General features: G+C 38.4%; 1 protein-coding gene across 9 annotated transcripts in view; it reads left to right on the top strand.

Annotated features, from left to right (window-relative positions):
- The window catches only part of RBMS3 (RNA binding motif single stranded interacting protein 3), a 761,325-nt gene that overhangs the window by 151,895 nt on the left and 589,361 nt on the right, over nt 1-20,069 (top strand). For all 9 annotated transcript variants that reach the window (XM_064506141.1, XM_064506140.1, XM_026098805.2 and 6 more), the window contains one exon: nt 11,287-11,355. In XM_064506141.1, coding sequence (XP_064362211.1) covers nt 11,287-11,355 — 69 coding nt within the window. The remainder of the gene's footprint in view (nt 1-11,286; nt 11,356-20,069) is intronic.

Below are 20,069 nucleotides of genomic sequence, written 5' to 3'. Positions count from 1 at the left end.
GTACTGTTCATTTCACCACATTTTTATTTTAACCTAAAGACACTTAGAACTTCTTTTTGGTACTTTTATTGTTTGTCTGAAGAGGGCAGCCTTTCCTAATACACCTGGAACTTTCTTAATTTGACAAGGTTACTGTACACTGAGCAAATTGACAAAGGACATGCTCACAGGCCTGAGTTTGCCTCTTATAATTGCTAATGTTTTCCCTGAAATGTCTTCTCACTTATATTTCTTGACCAGCTGAAAAGAATATTATTATTTTTGAATATTTGACCTATCTGCTAAAATATAACCCAATTCTGCTTACTCTGTATGCTAAATGCATAGAGAAGACTTACTTAAGTTTTCTAGTAAGAAATTTAAAGAGAAGGTTATTAGGAAATTTCGAAAGAAATGGGTGCAGTATATTAATTTTACAGTCTAGAAATGTCTTAAGTGCTAAGAATGTGTGTGAACAGAGCAGGGAAATATTCTTCACTTTCTATTGACAGTTCTCCTTATCTTTCATGGTTTCAATCCTGACCTGCTCTCCAGGTTTCAAAACGAAGCATTTGCCTGAAAGTAGACACAGTGATGTTACTTTTTTCTTTTATTTTATGCTTTAATCATAAGGAAACATTAAAAAAAAAATTCTTACGGCAAATTCATGCATTACAACGTTACCAGGAAAGATGAATGGCTACTCCACTTTTAGCAATTAGTGTGATAGATTTAAGGGCTCTTAGAATAATTTATTGCTGTGGTGTGCTTCTATCGCGGTGCAGGGAGGGGCATATGAAGAAGCCAGAGTGATATATTTTCTCAGTTATTGCTGCTCTAGCCACGATGTTGCATCTCTCCTCTTGCAGTGACAGCCGAATTTGAATGCCTTTCTCACCTTCTCGTGTGCTGTGATTTAGTTTCTGTGTTCAGGCTGGGGGAGAAAGGGAGCAAACCCGCCGAGCACAGGGAGCAGGCATGGGGCTCTAGCAAGGAAGGCACCGTCAAGGCTCACATCCATATAAGAGAAAGGTAAGCTGAGACAGTAGCCCTTCATGTACGTGAGCATACTGTTTGCAAAAAAGTATTATCTGGATTAGCTGAATCTTTATATATAAATCATAGCCCACCCTTTGCTTGGGCAGTAATGGTGGCAGTGTGGATTCCACGCAAAACAGGCAATTAGCCGTGTTCTCTGGAAAAACATCTGTGCAACAAAATGAGCGTGCTTTATGTGCCCAGCAACCCGGGGAGTTTTCTGTGGTGGCAGGCAGGAAACCCTGCACTGCCTCATGTTCCCAGCGACTGTTACCCCTACTAGTTAGATTATGCTGGCACCGGCTGCAGTCAAACTGCTGTATAATTCTGCCCTTTCAGTTTGTCAGCTTCTTGGGTCAACTGTTGATTAGGGAGTATCAGTACTGATCTAGGCAAATGATCCTTTATTACTTTGGTGTCTTTCTAGGTTCTTTTTAGGAAAACAAGAGTACAAAAACAAAATTCCCCATTAACTGTCACTAGAATCAAGGTAGCAAATAACTGCATTTCCTCCTCCTTCCACAAACTCATATGATTATATAATGCTACTAGGTGTTTAAGCTACCAAACACAAGGTAACCCAAGGTCTTTGACTGACGGAAAGCTTATTCAAGATATCGTCATCATACAGCTATTTACCTGGTTTTACATTCCTGGAATTTGTCTTGCCATGTCCTTAGATCTCAAACCACCTTTCCTTCCTACTGTGTCGTTCCTACAGCAGCCATTTGCTGAGAGTTTGCGGCAGCTTGCTTCAGTTCTTCCGGCCTGAGAATTTCACAGCGTCTGGACTGAAAAGCACTGGGATAGTACGTCTTCCTGCCTTAATGCTGCACTGCTGTTAAACGGAGCAGAGATTTCACTCTCTACTGGTAGTCAAATTTCTAACCATCAGACAGACAGTTGTACCCTCATAATATGGCATTAGAGATGTCAGATTGTCTCCTTTCAGCCCAAAGACCATACTGGTATATTCTTCCTAAATCCTCTAACAAATTATACCTTAATTCTGATTATATCCCCATCTTTCCTTGTGACATTGCCTAACTGAAACTCATTGTTTGTTTTCATTTTTTGTGACTGATCTTGGGAGGGAACATCATGTTCTTTGCTCAATACTCATTGTCTCTCACTATTTCCTCTGTTTAAAGAGTATGTGGATTGTTAGAGGTTGTAATAAGAAGAAATGCAAAAATAATTCTTACTTTTCCAGTATATTCCTGTTTTGAAATTGGAAATATGACTTGCTCTTTCCACTCCTTTGGAATATTTTCAAAATCAGTTTGTAAAGTTTTTGACTAAGCCTATTGTTTCCTGATATTAATAATTTAGCAGGAATTGCCAACATATTTCGTGAATGTCTAATTGCCTTTTGAATGTTTTCAAAATTTGATTCTTCTGAGAATGACTCATTTATCTAGAAAATAGCCTTTTGTTGTTCACTTTTATCCCTCTCACCATTAAGGAGATCATTAAAGTACCTCCTCCACCTTTCTGTGATTGCACTGTTTGCAACTAACAATTTTAATTTTTTTTCCATTACTGAAACTTCATGATTCGTGTCCTTTCCTCCCAATGCCAAAATACATGTAAAATAGTTTCCTTAGTACATATAATTCATGCCATCTTTTACTTTAGTTTCTGCAATTATTGTCTTTTGCATTGTCTTATCAAAGCTCTTGTTGTCTGTTTTGGCTTTATTATGATCTTCAGTGTAAGCTTAATTCTGAATTCATATTACCTTTGATGAACGTTGATAAAGGAAGAAAAGATTTGCCACCATCTTCATGAAAACATCAACTGTTTTTATACTTGCAGTTGCTCCTGCTTTGCTACTCTCTTTAGCTTATCCCTGAAGGTCTCCTGCTCAGTGTCAGTTTTCTGTGTGGCCACTTTGATATCTTTCAACACCTCAGACCTGATATTCCTAAAAGATTCTGTATCACTTCTTGTATTTCTTGTTTGTTTTTTTAACAGGACAAATCTCTTTCTCACATTTGCTCTTGGATGATAATAGCTTTCACTACAAGGGACATCTTTTAGGTTCCTGATGTTATTCTTTCATCTGAAATCAACATGCACCTGTTAATCTAATTAACAATAATTCCATTTTTGCAGATCTATGTAAACTTCTGAAGAAAGCTGCATAATTCTGTCCCGCAAAGCTGATCCTATTCACCATCTGCCATAACCAAGACTGTCTTTTTTTATAGTTTGTTCCCTACACCTACTTCAACTTCAGCTTTTCATTTAATCAGGAAAAATGGTGAAAGACTAAAGGACATAAAAGATGTCATATGTTCATTCAAGTTCTTCTGATAATGCGTCTTCTATTTCATTGTTCATTCTTTCAGTAGGAGTAATTGTACTGGTAATATCAATACTGTCATGTTCCCTGACTGATTGTTTAAAGTTACCCACTGCTGATAATGTAACATCATTCAACATAATACTATACCTGTTTCATACTTTGTAGTCTTTTCTCACGAGAGCAATTGCTAACTTTGAAAAATCCACATTCTGACTATCTTATCTCTCATATGGCTGTGATGTGCTCCCTGTCCTTCTCTGTAGTACGTAGGAAAGTCCTTGACCTCAAAGCATTGCATGTTTCCATTTTCTAGAGTTTTTTTTTAAACTCAGGTGAATTTCTTACAGTTTCTTTATAATGGGGTAAGGATGTCAGCATTATGCCAGCTCCACCTGGAAGCCTTGAAGGTTCTTGAAGGTCCTTAATCTCTCTGCACCTTATCTTCAAACTCGCCGGCTTTGGGAGAAAGTGCTGACTGCACAGCTAATCATTGTCTGTGTAGTAGCTCCACAGAGATGAGAAGTCCTTTTGCCATATTAGAATTCCTAAGAATGAAGCTGTTGGTTGTCATCAACTGTATTGACAGTTGTTCAGCTTGTCTGTGGTTCAGGTGGTTCAACACTGCAGTTTAGCTGGCCAGTAGAAATGGAAATGATGAAGGAATTATTGGCTACAGTATTGTTGGGTAGAGCTTGACCAGCCAGTTCTTGCAAGGTAGTCCTGATTTGGGATGGGTAGTGAAATCTCTAATATCAATTTTTATTTGTTTTGTGTTATAAAAAAGCTTGTGGACTTTATCCCCACTTAAAAATGCGTCTTGAAATTTCAAATTCATTATTAATTTTGACAATCAAGTAGGAATGGGAGGCCATTAAGTGAAGCTATTTTTTGATTAACATAAAACTCCTGCTTGGTAACTGAGAAGACTTTATGCTATAAAATTGTTACAGAGAATATTTTCGTCCCTAGTTTGTCTAGTCATTTATTCCTTCTAGAGTGCCAAAATATCTGTATTAAATTGGTGAACAGGAGTGGACAAAGAGAAAAAAGAGGGGGACTAGAAGTGTCAGGACAAGGCCTACATCATGGTAAGAACCATGTCAAATTGCTAAACTCTCAAGAATCAGTTTTGGGGGTGAGCGATAGATGAATTATATTACTTTGGGCAATTGCACCTCAACAATTATGAGTCACTATGTTTGTTGATAACCAAGAATAGACAGTTGGTATAAAACGCAACTGAGTAGTTTGAGTGCATGCCTGAGTTCCTACAGAAGTGTCCACTGAATGCATTCGCTTTATCAAAGCCCAAACCCACAAGTTCAGAGGTGCACTCCTATGGTTGACAGCTCAGTCAATATCTCTCCTGCTCTGTCTCTTCCTGTCATAACACTGATTTCTGTAAGCTAGAGGAAGTAATCCCTGATGACATTGTGCAACAATCTTAAGCAGAGTCCTTTTTTTTCATTTTCCCACTGCCCACTTCTTTATTTACAGCTTACAAACTTTACCTCTCATAAGTCTGTTACATTTTACATCCTGACCACTATATCCAGATCAACTGCTTTTTTAATGCTTTTTTCTTGATGTTACATGTTTATGGGACAACTTACTTGAGGATTCTCCTGCATCATGTCTTCACTGCAAAACAATGTCACTTTGAAAGATGCTATTCACTCAGTTGCCAAGCTAGCTCCAGATTGCCCAGTGCACCCTTTGCATGGAAGAGAGTACCACACTGTCATCTCATGTCCCACCACTGTCAACACCACTTTACTTTGTTCTATGTCCAAAGCTCATGATCAGCAATGTTCTTCATGGAGTGGTAAACACTGCTGCATGGCCGTAATGAAAATGATGTTTCTGTTACTAATCTGATTTTCAGCATCTTCGTATCTTCAGTTTTCTGAAGAAAAAAAAAAATCCATCTCTCTGGAATTTCATATGGCTAGATATCGGTACAAAGTAGGTGGTATTCTAGGCAGTTTTGGAGATTTTTTAATGTAAGGAAAGAGCACCAGAAAATTAATTATACCTGTGTAGTACTTGAAGAAATCATGGATCTTTAAAGTCTTAACAATTTTTTTTGTCTTAACCTATGTCCGAAGTGTCATTAGGTATGAATCTCCAGCAACATGTTGGTATTGTTGAAAATAGAGATGTTCTGAAGGGAGCAAGGAATTGTGTGTATTTCTGATACAGCAGTAAAAATAGCTTTACGGGTGAGTGGTACATCTGTAATGAACAGTTTAGTGGGGTCTGCCTCACCATGGAGCAAGGTGTGATAACAGATCTGAGACACAGAGAGACCCTTTCCGTTGAGCTGCCCCCTCTAACCTTTGAGATTACATTCATGAGAAAAAGTGCATGCAGAATTTAGTTACTATCTGTCAATGTGAGAGCTCTTATCCTACTTCTTGCCTTACTTACCCTACTTATGAGTGTCTTGAGCCAGACCAGAGACAAGGATGGATTGATTTACACATGAAATCTATATTGTTTCCAGAGAGACAATTGTTCCAAATTTCAGACTCTGTAATTCCTTTAATCACTAGTTTTGATCAGATAGAATCAGAAAAGCTGTCACCTTTTTATTTAACTTATGATAGAAATGAATAGCTTGTCATTTTCTATACTGCATTATTGTGGGAAAAGCTGTTAGACTCAATAAATAAAAAAACACGGTCTGCTGAGGTTAATGGCAAAAGGACTTTACCTACTGTGTGTTTCTGGGGAGTCGTAAGAGATGTTATAGCTGTTGAGAGCATGAGAGGTTCAAAGTTTTATATTTCACTTGTGTTTCTCTTCTTAAACTCCTACTGCTAAATAAAATAAAATAAGCAAGTGAATCCAAAAGCTGGTATCTGTCAGTAAGCAGCCGTTGAATAGTTCTCCTTTTAACATAGCTTTATTGGTTCCTCCTTGCAGAAGTCATGGACATACAAAATGTTAACTTGTCTAAAGAAAGCTTAAGAGAAAGAACTTCAGTACTGTAACATGTTATATCATGGTCAGATGTCACTATTACTTTGTTCACCAAAGGAACTTTTGAATTTAAGGAAAAATCAGGAAAAATCTATGGAAAATAATATAAAAAAAGTCATCTAGATATTGCACAGGGCTAAATAAATCCTGAGTTTGATGTCAGCATTTGCATAAAACAGCTAGATCCTAAAGTCTTTAAATAAGCAAAGTTTCTGATAAAACCAATAAGTGAGATATCTGCTGAATGCCTGCAAGATTTTAGAACATGGGTTTGAAGACTCCAGGAAGTGATAGTATAGCATATAAGTATAACCTTATTTTTAAAGAAGTACTGGTATAAATTCAAGTAGTTTTTCTCTGAAAAAATGATTTTCAGATGATTAAATGGGTAGTATTCTTACCTTCCATTTACTTTCATATTATGTATCTCTATTTACAAATAAAAATCTTATTTCCCCTTATTGCCTAGCCCAAAAATTGTGAGTCCTGAAAGTCAAGACAGTACTTCTTCAAGTCATTAGCAGCGATCCACATTTGAAAGACTTACAAATGTTCGTTGGAGTTCATACAGCAGTTCAAAGGTACTCCTGTTGTATAGCATATTTTCTACCATCATAACCCTCTAAAGCCTAAGAGAGGACAAATCACCTAGGCCCCTTGGTAAGAAGGAGAAGAGAGAGCATGGGTAGATAACACGAGCCACCTAAAGTCAGTTGTCCCAATTAAACTAGCTGTTTGGATTGTCTTTCTAGTGAATGGATGAAAAGAAACAGGTACTTCCAGAGGGTAATTCATCCCATCTTAAGATACTTTTCCAAGATAAGTGGGATGAATTGCCATGCCCATCAGAAGGCCTAGTAAGTGTAATCGGTTGTAGAGCACATTATATACTTTAACCTTGATATCAGAATACCTACTTTTTTTTTTTTTTTTTTTTTTTTAAATACTGCCAGGGTAATGACACTTGTAAGTTTTTATTTTCTTTAGTAATTTTGAAGTCCAGCCTTATGTTGAAGCTCTCATTGACTAGTTAAGAAATTATTTATGGACTGTATGTAATCTTGGCTTGCACTGTATACAGTCATCGATAGCCCCAACCCAAGAGTAAAATAATAACGTATCATTTCATAAACTCTCCTGCAGAGCCACACTCAGATTTCCACATCAGAAGCTTGTGCTGTAGAGCCTGTAATCTACAAAAAGTTTTCTTCTGGCCTCTTGCTATAGCGTGTACTTTGTTCAATAGTATGAGTTTTCTCAGAAAACACAAAGTGTTTATCAAACAGCAGCTTTGAGCAGGTATCGCATCACTTGCTCTTTCTCTAGCAGTGCTGCTGTATTGCTATGAAAAGTACTTTTTTCATGCTCTCACTGGGATTTGGAGCCAGCCTAGAGTTTGAGCTACAGTTGTCCCATCCAGGCCTGTCCATGAGCCTGGCTGCGTGCTGGTCACAGTGTGCTGGTCACAGGTGCTCCAGCCAGCACAGCCTATGTTCCCACCGCAGCTTTGCTCCTTTCAGACAGGCCGCTGCCCAGGCAGCGGTGTGTAAACTACAGAACACTGGCTTCTCTCTCTTTTATTTTTCTTCTTGTCTGTACCTTCCAGCTCAGATATCAAAAACACATGTCCAGTTGGCAGCTTTATTGCTTTCAGAAGTACCATTTGCTGTGAAAATTATCACACTTTTCTGAAGTTTTCAGCAGAAGTTCATTGCTCTTTTAAGGAGACAGGTGGTCACCTGCAGCTGTGTGAACATAACCCCTCTTCACAGGTGGGGGCAGTGAGGAGGGCAACTAGGTGAGGAACAGCTTGGCTAAGCAGCTAATTAGAACAGCCCATCCTAATTAGTTTTTAATAGTGGGGAAGGGGAGAGATGCAGTACCTGCATATGGTGGGAGAGAAGGCTTGTAGGGAGCAGATGTTAGCTAAGAAGGTAGAAGGGCTAGATCTAAAGTTAGCAAAAAGTGGGGGCTAAGTGGAGGCCCTGGAAGAGCTGGGGGCTTGTTGGTTTAGTTCTCTCGAATGGTACAGTTAGGGAGGCCTACAAGACTAGAGAGAGGGTTTATGACTAGGATTTGTGCTCAAGTGCTTTGTTAAAGTGCTGGTTGAGCCAGAGGAAGAGTCCTAGAAGACCTTGAATGTCCTGTGTGAGTAAGTCCTGCTTCTCAATCTGGGGAGTATTAAGGAAGATGGTTTTGACTGAAGAAAAGGAAGTGATTTAAAGGGCTAAGTGCAGACCAGGTACTCCCTGGTAAAATACCTAATGAAAATGCAATACATTGATGTCTCCTGTGTGGTGCAGATTGCATGCCAAAGCCACTCATCAAGCAGAGATTGTGGTCTGGGCTGTGATCTTGGCCGTTAGGCATGAAGAGCCAAACTCCTGGAGGTAGGTGGTTGTCTAATTCCTAGTGATCCTAGTGAGATAGGAGTGTGTGTTTGGAGTTTGTACATGCATCTGTATACCTTTTTAAAAATCACCTCGCCTGAGTGCTGCTGAGATAACCAGGGGATGCGGTCTAGCCTTTAAACTTTCTCTGTTGCCCTTTAAAACTTGGAAAGAAGCTTGGAGTGAAATATTTTCTGGATCATTCAAAATCTGCTCCACATGATCTGATGTGGAGGCTTGTGTGTGTGTTAGCACTTTGACTATAATTTAATATTTTGATTGCCGTGCTCAATGCAAGTAATTCCATTCAATGATATATGAATGGAACTAAAAGGTCTGGGAGTATTGGGGAAGTAGATGCTGAGTTAATTTAGACCTATTATACTATTATTATCACAAATATTTTTAAGTACCTCACTCCTACTGCAATTAGAAGAGGGAGGTCAGCATATAAATGAGGCTCTGGCCCTTTATGCTTGGTAAACATAGGCTGGAAATGAGTGTTATGCGGTTGTTTGTGGAGGTGTTAATTTGCTGTCTGGCCTGGAAAGGGCTCTGCTGTTGCTTCTTTGTAATATTGCAGTACTGTTTCTTTGGGATGCCCTTCAAATGGAAGTGGAAGAGTTTGGAAGAGTGAGTTGCCATAGAGGAAATGTACCTGCTAGAGGGAGCAGGTGTTGGACTAAGGAAAAGAAACCAAGCATGGCTGTTAATGGGTTTAGATAGGAGGAATATGGAGACTTTTCTGACAATACTGAAGACAAACTTTTTTTTTAATGAAGAAAAGTGCTTATGGAAAGGTATTTTGTTGGAAAACTACTTCCAGATGCTTCCAGAAAAACTTCAATTATCTTGTTACTCAACTTGTTATTCATAGATTCACCAATCTTTCCTCTGAAGCAGAGGGAGATATAGTGTTCATAAGTTTTCAGAAAGCTAAAATCAACCTTGAGTGCATTTTGTCTCTTTTGAAGTTTTTGTCAAAAGAAAGTGTTGTTATTCTGTTGCGTAGCATATCTGTTTATTAAAAATGCTTGTACTTCTAAGGGTGCCTATTAGAAGCTGAACATGCTATACAGTAAAGCTAACGGTTAAATTTATAAAATAACTTCTTTTTGATAGACTAATACAAAACCACAATTACATCAGTGGCTGTTTCTCAGTAGTGGGAATGAGATGCTAGTTCCTCTAGAATATGTAATGATGTATAAGCCCTAGTGGCTATAATTGGTGTAGAAATGTACTATATCCTTGGGTGTTAAAAGCCATAAGCTATTTATTTTCCTACTTACAAAGAGCATACCACACTGTGGTATAAACTTTACATGGATTGACTTACTTGCTTTTTTTTTTGGTATAACTTATGTCCATATGGTTGAAATATGAATCTGACCCCCCTATTAGCATCCTGCTGGTGACATAATGTACTGATAAATTAGTATCTTATGTCTGGGAAGCCTGTTTGAATTCAGATCTCATGTGTAGGTAACTCAAGTCTAGCTGATATTCCCAATATAGGTAGCCTTATTGTCACAACCAGTTAAGAGTCCCAAAGTTTCTGTAATACCTGTGTTTATATAGTGTAATATTTGCAAGATATTTGCTTGCAGATTAGTAGCTTTTCAGAAACACTACATTTGTATATAAATGGGGGACTGGGTTACTGTAAGTTCAAGCCTAAATTAGGAGTAAATTGCATAAAAGTTCATGATCAAAAATATTTTTGAAACTGGGTACAAGTGTAAATTAAAATTGTTAGCATTCTAATAGACACCATATTGCATTTGGTTCTTCTGTACTAAAATAAAGTCAGTTTGATTAGAAGATCTGTATGTGACATCTATAATGTCTTTTGACATTATACTGACTCTTTCCTTAATGCTTCAAAAACACAAATATAGAGAGGTGGAGGAAAGTAGTACAGGGACAAATCACAAAAGACTGTCCTCTTCAAAGAGAAGTTAGTAAATAACTAATCTTTTTGTATTACCCATTCCAAAAATATCAGTTTCCTTTTTGAGTAAGGTGAAGTGATCCAGAAAGAACAATTTTGATTTATTTTCTGTGAGTTAAGAATGAGACATCACTATCAATTGGGAGGAAACAAAACAGATGTAACTTCTATAGAATTACAGACAAAACCCTTTAAACTCCCCCTGAATCCAAAAAGTCTTCATTAGAGCATGTTTACTTAAAGCTGAGTGAATTACCTGGCTGAACGGTAGTGCTCTGCAGTCCTGGTTCAGGTTAGGGCTCAGCATTTACATTCAGTTTAGCACGAAGTGCTTTTACATCTGCAAGGTAGGTGACACGCAGAAGCTGAGGTGAAAACTGAGACTCTGAGGTCCAAGGCTAAGCAGTGTATCGGTAGCAAATTTGGGAAACTGCATCTTCTGTGTCAGTGATATAATGTTGTTATAATCTATAAAATCTATAATCTAATGCTACTGTATTATACTTACTGTTTCTTTGTTTTGAGGCTTTTATTATTTTTTTTGGTTTGGGTGCTTACATAATTGAGATTGGCAAAGTGGACTGAGATGTCATTGAATATTTGACAAGTCTATTCTTTTGATTTTGCAGAGAACTACAGCCAGCAAGACTTCAGGTGCTCCTTCCTATAGCAGATGGTCCAGTTCACAGCCACATCAGGTAATATGCCCTTGTCAACAAGGATATGAAACTCAGGGTCACACATGCTGCCTTTTAAAATGAATCTCTGAGAGGGTCTGAGAGGGTTATCTGGTTGCATTCACCCACCTAGGTCACGTGAACTCCAAAGTCATTGCAGGTTGTCCTGGCAAATGTTGGATGCCATTGACCCTTGTGGAAGGGCTTGTACTGCTGTGACTCTAACGCAGCAGTGCCGCTCCATAGGTTGTCAGGGTTGCTGCTGGAGGGTGGTTATTATGGCTGGATCCCCGTATCTGTTGCATCTTGTCATTTAAACTGGAAGTGAATTTGACTGATGCTTTCTAGCAATGAGTGAATTTGTGTCTCCCCACCCAACCTTTTACTGTTTAAAACAGACGAGCTGTGAAGTGGTTACAGTGCCTAAAATTTTCAAGAGAACTTATTATAAACCCAGACTGAAGTTAGAAGTTTTAGTGATAAGATAGGAAGAGACAATAATGATTTAATTCTTCATTAAAAAAAAAAGTCAATGTGATTCAGTGTTTCCCGTCCTTTATCAAAACGAAAGGACTGTTTTTGACTATATGTAAGCACATGGCTTGCTTTAATCAAATACAAAGGTATTTAAGCTAATGCAGCTTCCTGTTTCAAAACTCTTCAAGTGTTTACTCAGTAATGATTGTATTAACATTGCTTTTCCCCAACTTCTTTCTGCCTTTGCTACCTCTTAAAACAAACTGACACTGCAAAAAAAAAAAAAAAAAAAAAAAAATCCAATTGTATTAGTGAACAAATTCTTGACCTGACATACAGGACTTTTTTATATGTATACAGTAAAACACACTTCTGATGTGGTTTTAGTGTTTGGAGGAGAGAGAGGGGGGGGAAAAAAGCAAAAAAAGACTCCACAGCACCCTGAGAACAGGTCTTGAAAACTAAAGCCAGAGTAACTCTGAATTTTGTTTGTATTCAAGTTGGGATGGGAAAGAAGGTGGATAAATGCTTCATCAAGTCTAGGCTACATATTCCACCATTCTTACAGTCCTACCTTAGTATTTCTCTCTTCACTCAGTATTTTATTATAAGAGTCTTACTCCTCCTCTCCATATAAAAGCATGGTCTTTCTGCCTGCTAAAATTTTCATATTGTCGATTCTCACTTTTTGAGCATTGGATATGCAGGCAGAAAGTAGTTCTTTTCACTGGTTGTTACTGTTTGCCCCATCCTACAGGATCATGTAATGGTCAGGAAAAAGTGCATGGAGTTCCACTAGCATGTGCAAAGCCAAAACAGAAAATACTGTTCCCCTTTTTCTGCATGTCTGCATTGCCCATTAATGTTAATGGGAGATGCATTCCTAAGTCAGGAGGAGATCATCTTAACAAATCATATGAAATGCACTTTACACTCTGTGCACTTGATTTCCCTTTTGGGGTGGGAGGGGAAAGATAAATACATAATAAAGATTGTTTGTAGTGTTACAACCCTGTCAAATCGCTAGCAGAGTTGAGGGATTAACTACCAGGAATGTTGTTTGAAAGTATGTCTAGATTATTCAGCATCTGCAGGAAAGAACATTGTCGTACTGTATTAAAACATGTCCCTAATAATTCTCCTCCACCTATGTTGTAACCCACACACCTTAATCTTGTCTTCCTTGTCATTTGCACTCTAATCTTCTCTTTTTCATCCTTGTTTATTGTAAGCTTTTGTTTTCTGTGTTTTGAGCTTAATAAGCTTATAAACTTGCCTCACAGATATTACACATACCAGTACTAACTGTGAGGATGTACAGCCACACTGCAGTTCAGTTTGGGAGTCCTAAATACTGCTGCACACTCTCATGAGCTGAGAGTGGCAAAATATTTGTATTGGATCAGAGATTTGTATTCAGGCTTATAACTTGCCAGCATCTATATATAGTTTATTTAAACATTTTTGAAGATGGCTTTCCAAGAAAGATAAGATTAAAGTTCAAATTCATATTGTCTGCATTTTTTTCAGTCTCATGCAGGGAAGGCTTTTCCACATACATCTTACAAAAATCCGCATAGAAATCTAATAGAATGACATGACTGAGACCTTTGATGCATCTAAGAAATGTTAAAAGTTAAATTGATTTCCTCTTTCCCTCCTCCAAGTTTTCTTTTTTCATTTACTCTATCTGTGTGAAGTTTGAAGATCCATTGGGTAAGAGATTTGAAAGAGTTCTTCAGGTGGGGTCAGTGAGTCACTGAAAATAACACATTTTTCACTGACTTATTTTGCTTTGTGCTACCCAGACATGCTTATATTTTGTATTGGATAAGCTGAAGCGTGTTTATCTATCTCAAATACACTATCTGGGGAAGGCTTTTAATAAGTTTCTATTAACTCATCGCTCTCATAGACATGTGGAATTTGTGTGCTCAGGTTTTTTGATGTGAAGCTGTTCAGAAGATTTTTTTTTTCCTTTCTCCCCTGCCCCTTGAGCCTGGGAAAGTGTCTTGCTGCAGGGGAGGTGTTTTTAGAACTTGATTAAGAGGATCCTTCTGAGTGCCCTGGGAAACAGACATTACTACCTGCTTCAAGCTGGCTTTTTTCAGTGCACTACACTTTCTCAATGTCAGAATAAGAAGCCAGTAGTCTAAGAGGTTGATTTTTTGGAGCCAAGGAATTAATGTTTTTAATTAGAGGACTGAGGGAAGGGGAGGGAAGCTACACCAAATCTCGGCTTCTGAACTGGCAGCCAAGGAACTGTGTTGGACCCTATTGCCTCCAGATGCATTAAACCTGCCCATGGGATGGAATTGAGGACAAGATACAAACTGACTTTAATGTGCTAAGATTGCCTACGCCACCTTTCCTGGCTAGTGGCATCTCCTGATGTGTGAAGAAGTCTGCTGCAATCTTGTTAGGAGCTCTGAAGTGAATTTAGTCCGTCCTTGGTGCTCTGAAGACTGCGTGTGCTTCCTGAAGTGCAGTTGGCTGTTACTGCTGATGATAATGAAGGAGGAAGTGGCACTTTATCAGGCATGATGATATAGCTGACTTCTAATGTGATGTTCTTGGGATGGCAGTGGGATGGCAGCCAAGGCAGTGTGTCTTATAGTGAAGGCACATGAAAACATGTGGGGCCATCTGTCTCTTGTTAGGGGTCTTAGGTGCACAGGCAGAGCAGGACACAAGGCATTTCTGTTGTAGGTCCTTAGAAGCAGTTTTAGCATCTAGCAATTCACTCTGCTAGTAATGACTTGAGAGCTAAGTGCTAGAAGCTATTGTGATAGTATGGCCAATGTAGATGTAAACATGAAGCAAAATATTCCTCACAATTCTGTTTCTTCCTAGTAAATGCAGGAAAAAAAATGCAGTATTTCAGAGGCCTGCTTAAGGTTGAGGCATTGGAAGATGCAATAGACAACAAAATGTCCTAAAAGAAAGAAGAATAGTACATCAACTTTCCTAAACATGCATACATACCTACTGACAATGATAAGCAAAAATGGGTAGGACCTTAATGGATCTCAAGAATAAATCGCTTTCTGTGCAAACAGAAGACAGGGATGCCTTCCCTCTGAATCACTGTGAGATAAGCAGCCTTTCCTTGCTCGTTGGCACACTAGCTAGTTTGTCAAGTTAGACTGTTCATTCAGTCCCCACTGCTGGCCAGCACCTCATGACAATATTCCAGGTCCCTTGCACAAGGATTGCTAGCAGGTGTATCTCTAGGGATGCTTAGATTATCTTACATTCTAAAATGATATGAACACATCTTTAGTGTTGGATGCATTAGGTGCTAAATGAGCCTGCAGAATAATTCACATGTCTTAAACTCCATCAAAAATAATATAGAACACTTCAGCATCTTCTTCCCCCGCTTCCCCCCACCCCAATCTCTATTAGCAAGGCATTAGTTTATGGGCTAGTGAAGCAAAAATGCAGGAAGTGAAATGGTGTCCAATAGCCAAGAGAGAAGGGGATTCTCAGCTGAACTTCCATGACGTTCCCCTGTCTGGCTCCACTGCTGTGTTGCTACAGAATTATTGCTCTGGCCTCTTGGCTTTTGCAATATAAGCCTCCTGCTTTCCTGCAGATCATCAAAGCTTTGTTCATTGCTGAACTCGGCATCAGTGTCTCACTTAAGGTCAGAATGTGCGTGGGGTTTTTTAAATATCCTTCTCTGAAACAAAGAGATAAGTGCTGTATTTTAGTACCCAGTGGTTAGCAGCTTTCTCAGAAGAATCAGTACAGACAGTGGATGTTAACAGACATTCAGTGTAGGATCAAACTTTAAAGTAGGCCATGTCTTGTTACTGCAGCTTCTAGAATCTGCAAAAACTAATTCCTAACTGAATATGTTGAGCTTGTGAGTTTATTATACAATTTTTTTTCGTGACCAGGATCATAGAAAGAAGCTATGAGTGATAATATCTCTGCTTTACTGTGGCAGCTGTTTCATTGAGGGTATGTATCTACACAATGACTTCCAGGTCCAAGATCATCATTTCAATATAAATAACATAGCTCTTCTTCCTGCTGCTTATTATTGGCACCCCCAGCCTGTTCAGCTGGCCTTATTTTTTGGCCTTGTATTCTTCCTGTATAGGTGTTGTAGCAATAGCTTATCGATGAGCAGATAATTACGTGGTCATTAATTTAGCAGCCTCCTTCACAACAGATGAGACCAAAATGAATGTAATGATTGTTTACTCAGTACCAGACTTTAGTGTGTTGATTTAGTTTTAAGAAGCTGTCACAAGTATGGCTGCAGGTTGCAGCTAGGATTGTTTGTATCCAAAATAAAGGAGACCTGAAGGTGGGATTCATCATTTGTTAGAGCAGGGAGATGGGTAACTGAGCCTCCCTTATGGGATCTGGCATGTTACCTGAACGCTAAGTTTTTTGGAGCACTTGTTAGTGATGGCTCTAAAGATCCATTCCTTGGAAGTGACTTTTCTTTTAAACTAGTGGAAGATCCCCAGTTTTAAATCCTGTAGAGATTCCTGTACTCAGTGGTTTTGAATCTTTGCTTTTTTTGTTTGGTGGTGGGTTTTTTTGTTCACAGTTTCAAGTCTGATTTGGAAAAAGTTGGTATTGAGAAAGTCATTGTCTCCCTGATGACTCAGGCATTTGCCTTTCTGCTGAGCTCTGTGAACTGTGGCAGTAAACTTCATGTTAAGTGTCTGTCCACTAGAAAATGTACTGAGAACACCAACAATTTTCCCAGAGCCACTGAGCAGCTGTCAAATGGCAACAACATTCCCTCACTATTGACCTAGGTTTGAGCTCTACCAGTCTGCTCATGTGAATGAGAATGACTTGGTCCAACTACCAGGGTTAAACCTTATTATAAAGGTCAAACGAAATCTGGCAGTTCTCCAAAAGCAGACCAGACAACCCAAGCCATGGAATTATGCCTCCTGGCACTTGGCATTGAACCAAAAAAACTGTAGCAAAATTCAGTGGACTTAATCAGAGTTAATGAGGGGAATTTGTCAATTTTGCAATAAATTGTGAATGTAAGGTCCCTAAATACCTTCTTTCCATAATACATCTTTTTGGGACTCTGCATACCTCTACACTGTATATCATAATCATTTTACAGCATTTGAGGTCAGTTCTAGCACTTTGATCCTAACTATGTGTGTTTTTAAATCATCTTTGGGCAAGTAGATGGAACAATATTAAATATGGAATGCAAAAAACTGAAGTCTTGTTAAAGAGGTCTAATTTTGACAGGCTATCGGACGGACTCACTGAATTTCAACAAGCTTCAGTTAGTCTTACCTCAAGTGTTTAGGGTAGTGAGTCTTTTTGCAAGACATGATGTATTAGGGAGAATTATATTACACTTCTAATTTTTCATGGAAGGATTGACAAACACAACTGCCTGTGGTCAATACTCAGAGTTCTGTTTTAATGTGGCATATGCTATATAGATAATAACATATACGTTACAATTTTGTGGTATTTTGTCTACCATTTGTAAAGACTACTGCGTGTCCAAATCAAGTTCAACCCTGACTAATAGATGCTGTTTTTCCTTGCCTATCTCATCTTTCATAACATTTGCTCATGTCTTTGTTGGTAGCTTCTACCAGTCTACAGGAAAACTGCTATTACAGGCTCTGCTTGACTCCAAAGTTTGAGGCATTCTGGGTCATATCTGTGGGCCGTTTCTTGCAGTGTGATGCTTTTGGGTAAGCTATCATAAAAGAAGACTGAACCCAGCATCTCTACTTCTGAAGCAATGACAGCTTGAGATGACAAACCCAATTTTGCCAAGGTTGTCGTCAAGGGCGGAGCAGACTGGTTAAGCCCTCTGATTTCTATGCCAGTAGCAAGAGATTGTAGCATACTGGCTACTCGGAGCTGGATATGTAGGTACTGTAAGATATGTAAGCTATTCCTATTGTATGAAGGTAAAATCTAGCCAGGTGACACAGCACTGTTTTGTTTCTTCGTAGTCAAGCAAATCATGACATAAACTTTGCTTTGAAATGCTAGGCAGCTTATAGCCAAAGTAAGAAGCGGGGAACTCGAAGGAAACTAATTTCTTCAGGTCAGGGACTGAGTAAATCTCATAGTGTTAGTCACAGGTAGCTCATGCAAGCGTGCTACCTGTTGGGTTGGTGAAATTGCCAAGCAGCCTACCAAACTGAATGGAAAGCTGTGTCGTAAGCCGCAAGCAGGGTGAGACCCCATTCCTGGAGGGAAGAAATAACAGCAGATAAGTCCTACCTCCATTCTTTCCCATACTGCTTGTGGAGAAATCCTTTGGTGTATCTGATAGTACTGCAGAATGATAGCTGATGCTGCTAGCTGTTGCACATCTTTAGAAATGAACTAAAACTAGTTTTTAATTGCAGGATTCAAGCTTCATGGGTTGATGTAAATGAGAATACATGGGTAAACTGTCCTCTCAATCCACATAATAGGTGCCTCTAGACTGCTCTGTGGTTCGGAGAGAGATATATATATTTTTCACATATATGTTTATATTATATATATTTTTATATAAAACTCTCCCCAAACATGGGGTTTAGGCATTAGTTCCCATTATGTAACAGCTACGTGACTCAAGTATTACAATACTTGAAATCTGGAAAGTACATTCTTTGCAGAAGCTGTGAAAATCTAAGTCTTGGTAGACTAATTATATTAAATTTCTCAAGCTTTTTTTGTCATATCTAATGTATTGGGTGTTTTCTGTTTTTGGAATCATTATTTTAAAACCAGATGTGTCTCTCACTGCTCTGAGAGATTTTTTTTTTTTTTGAACCCTCTTCTTTACAGTTTCATGTATGCATGCTTTACCAACAATAACCTGTTGATTCCAAGATCAGAACTTTATTATGTTATTTAAGCCTTAAACTTTAGGTCTAATGGTTATGAGACTGACTATAAGAGGCCTCTTTGCAGACACAGTATCTTTTTTATCTTCTACAAGTGTGAGAGAATATGATAGTTTACTTTCTCATCTTTACTCCAAAGTCAAAGATACCATTTATATTTTGTTGCACTTTCAAGTTAAGGTTCAGAAGATTCCATTTATAACCCAGCTAATCTTAAAACAAGCATGCAGAAAAAAGAATGTTTTATTTTGTTCAAAAAGATGTTTCTAAACAGCTGCCATAATAGGATTTTTTTTTCTAGCCTAGCTAAATTTTTATATTGTTTGCTTATTACCTATTTTCAATGACAAATACCAAATGAGTGTATTATGCTAAGTATGCACTCTGTGGACTCAAGTTTGCACAGAGAAGAGTGTCTGTGTTTGGGGGAGAAATAAATAACAGCATTTATAATGACTTTCATATGCATAAAGTCTTTCAAAAAAAGCTTCTGTCACCTAAACTTTTGTTACTCAGAGCTGTTTGCTAGAGGAAGAATTTCATAGGTTTTAACAAGACTAAAACAAATAGGGTTCTAAAAGCAAAAAGAGTTGAGAAACCCTTTTCTAAAATGAATACGGTCAAAATTTTTTGTCACTGGAAGCTGCCTTACCTCTTTCACAAACTCCAACGTTCACCTCGAAACTGTGGAGTCAGAGTGGCAACTTAATGGAATGGTCTTTCCATAAGTATTACCCTGTTTTTTCTGAGCAAATGAAGCTTATAGATATTCTGTCTGTGAATCTTGATTGTTCCCTTATAACTTGGCCTATTTTGACCAAATTTGGTGAAGGAGGCAGATGGGTGTTAGTCTCTTGAACCTTCCAGAGATCTGAAGTTTCGCTGTGACTCAGAGGAGCCCAGGAGTAGTGCCGCACGAACAGAAAGAATGTGGCATGAGATCACCTCTCGCTAGACATCAGGCAATTCATGGGGGAGAATGAGGTTATGGATTTCCAAACAATGGGGCAAAAGACTCAGTTGTTGGTGTCTGTGTCTCTTCAAAAACTAGTCTAAATTTTCTCTCCTGTGCAGACTTGCTGGCTAAGGGATGAGCTCACACCAGAGCTGAAGGAATAATTCAGTTAAAGTCAATCAACTGCAAGACATGCATACATTCACAATTGGGCATTGTTAGTTTAGCTGTTCACAGAACTCCGTGCTTGAATTCTAGCAGAATTCTGTACTGGATTGGTTGAATTCTCAACTTTTTAAATCCGAGTCTTTTAAGGAAACCGTCTTGCTGCACGTAGCAACATTATTACTATCTGTTTTCAAGGTTCAAATATGAATTTGAGATGATATTGTTTGAAGCAACATGTAATTGTACAGTGGGCTCTTTCCATTACACTGTAATCT

The sequence above is a fragment of the Dromaius novaehollandiae genome, chromosome 2 (assembly GCF_036370855.1).
Source record: "Dromaius novaehollandiae isolate bDroNov1 chromosome 2, bDroNov1.hap1, whole genome shotgun sequence".
NCBI lineage: Eukaryota > Metazoa > Chordata > Aves > Casuariiformes > Dromaiidae > Dromaius > Dromaius novaehollandiae.
Note: the sequence above shows the minus strand (reverse complement) of the source record. Positions and strands in the feature narration are given on the sequence as shown.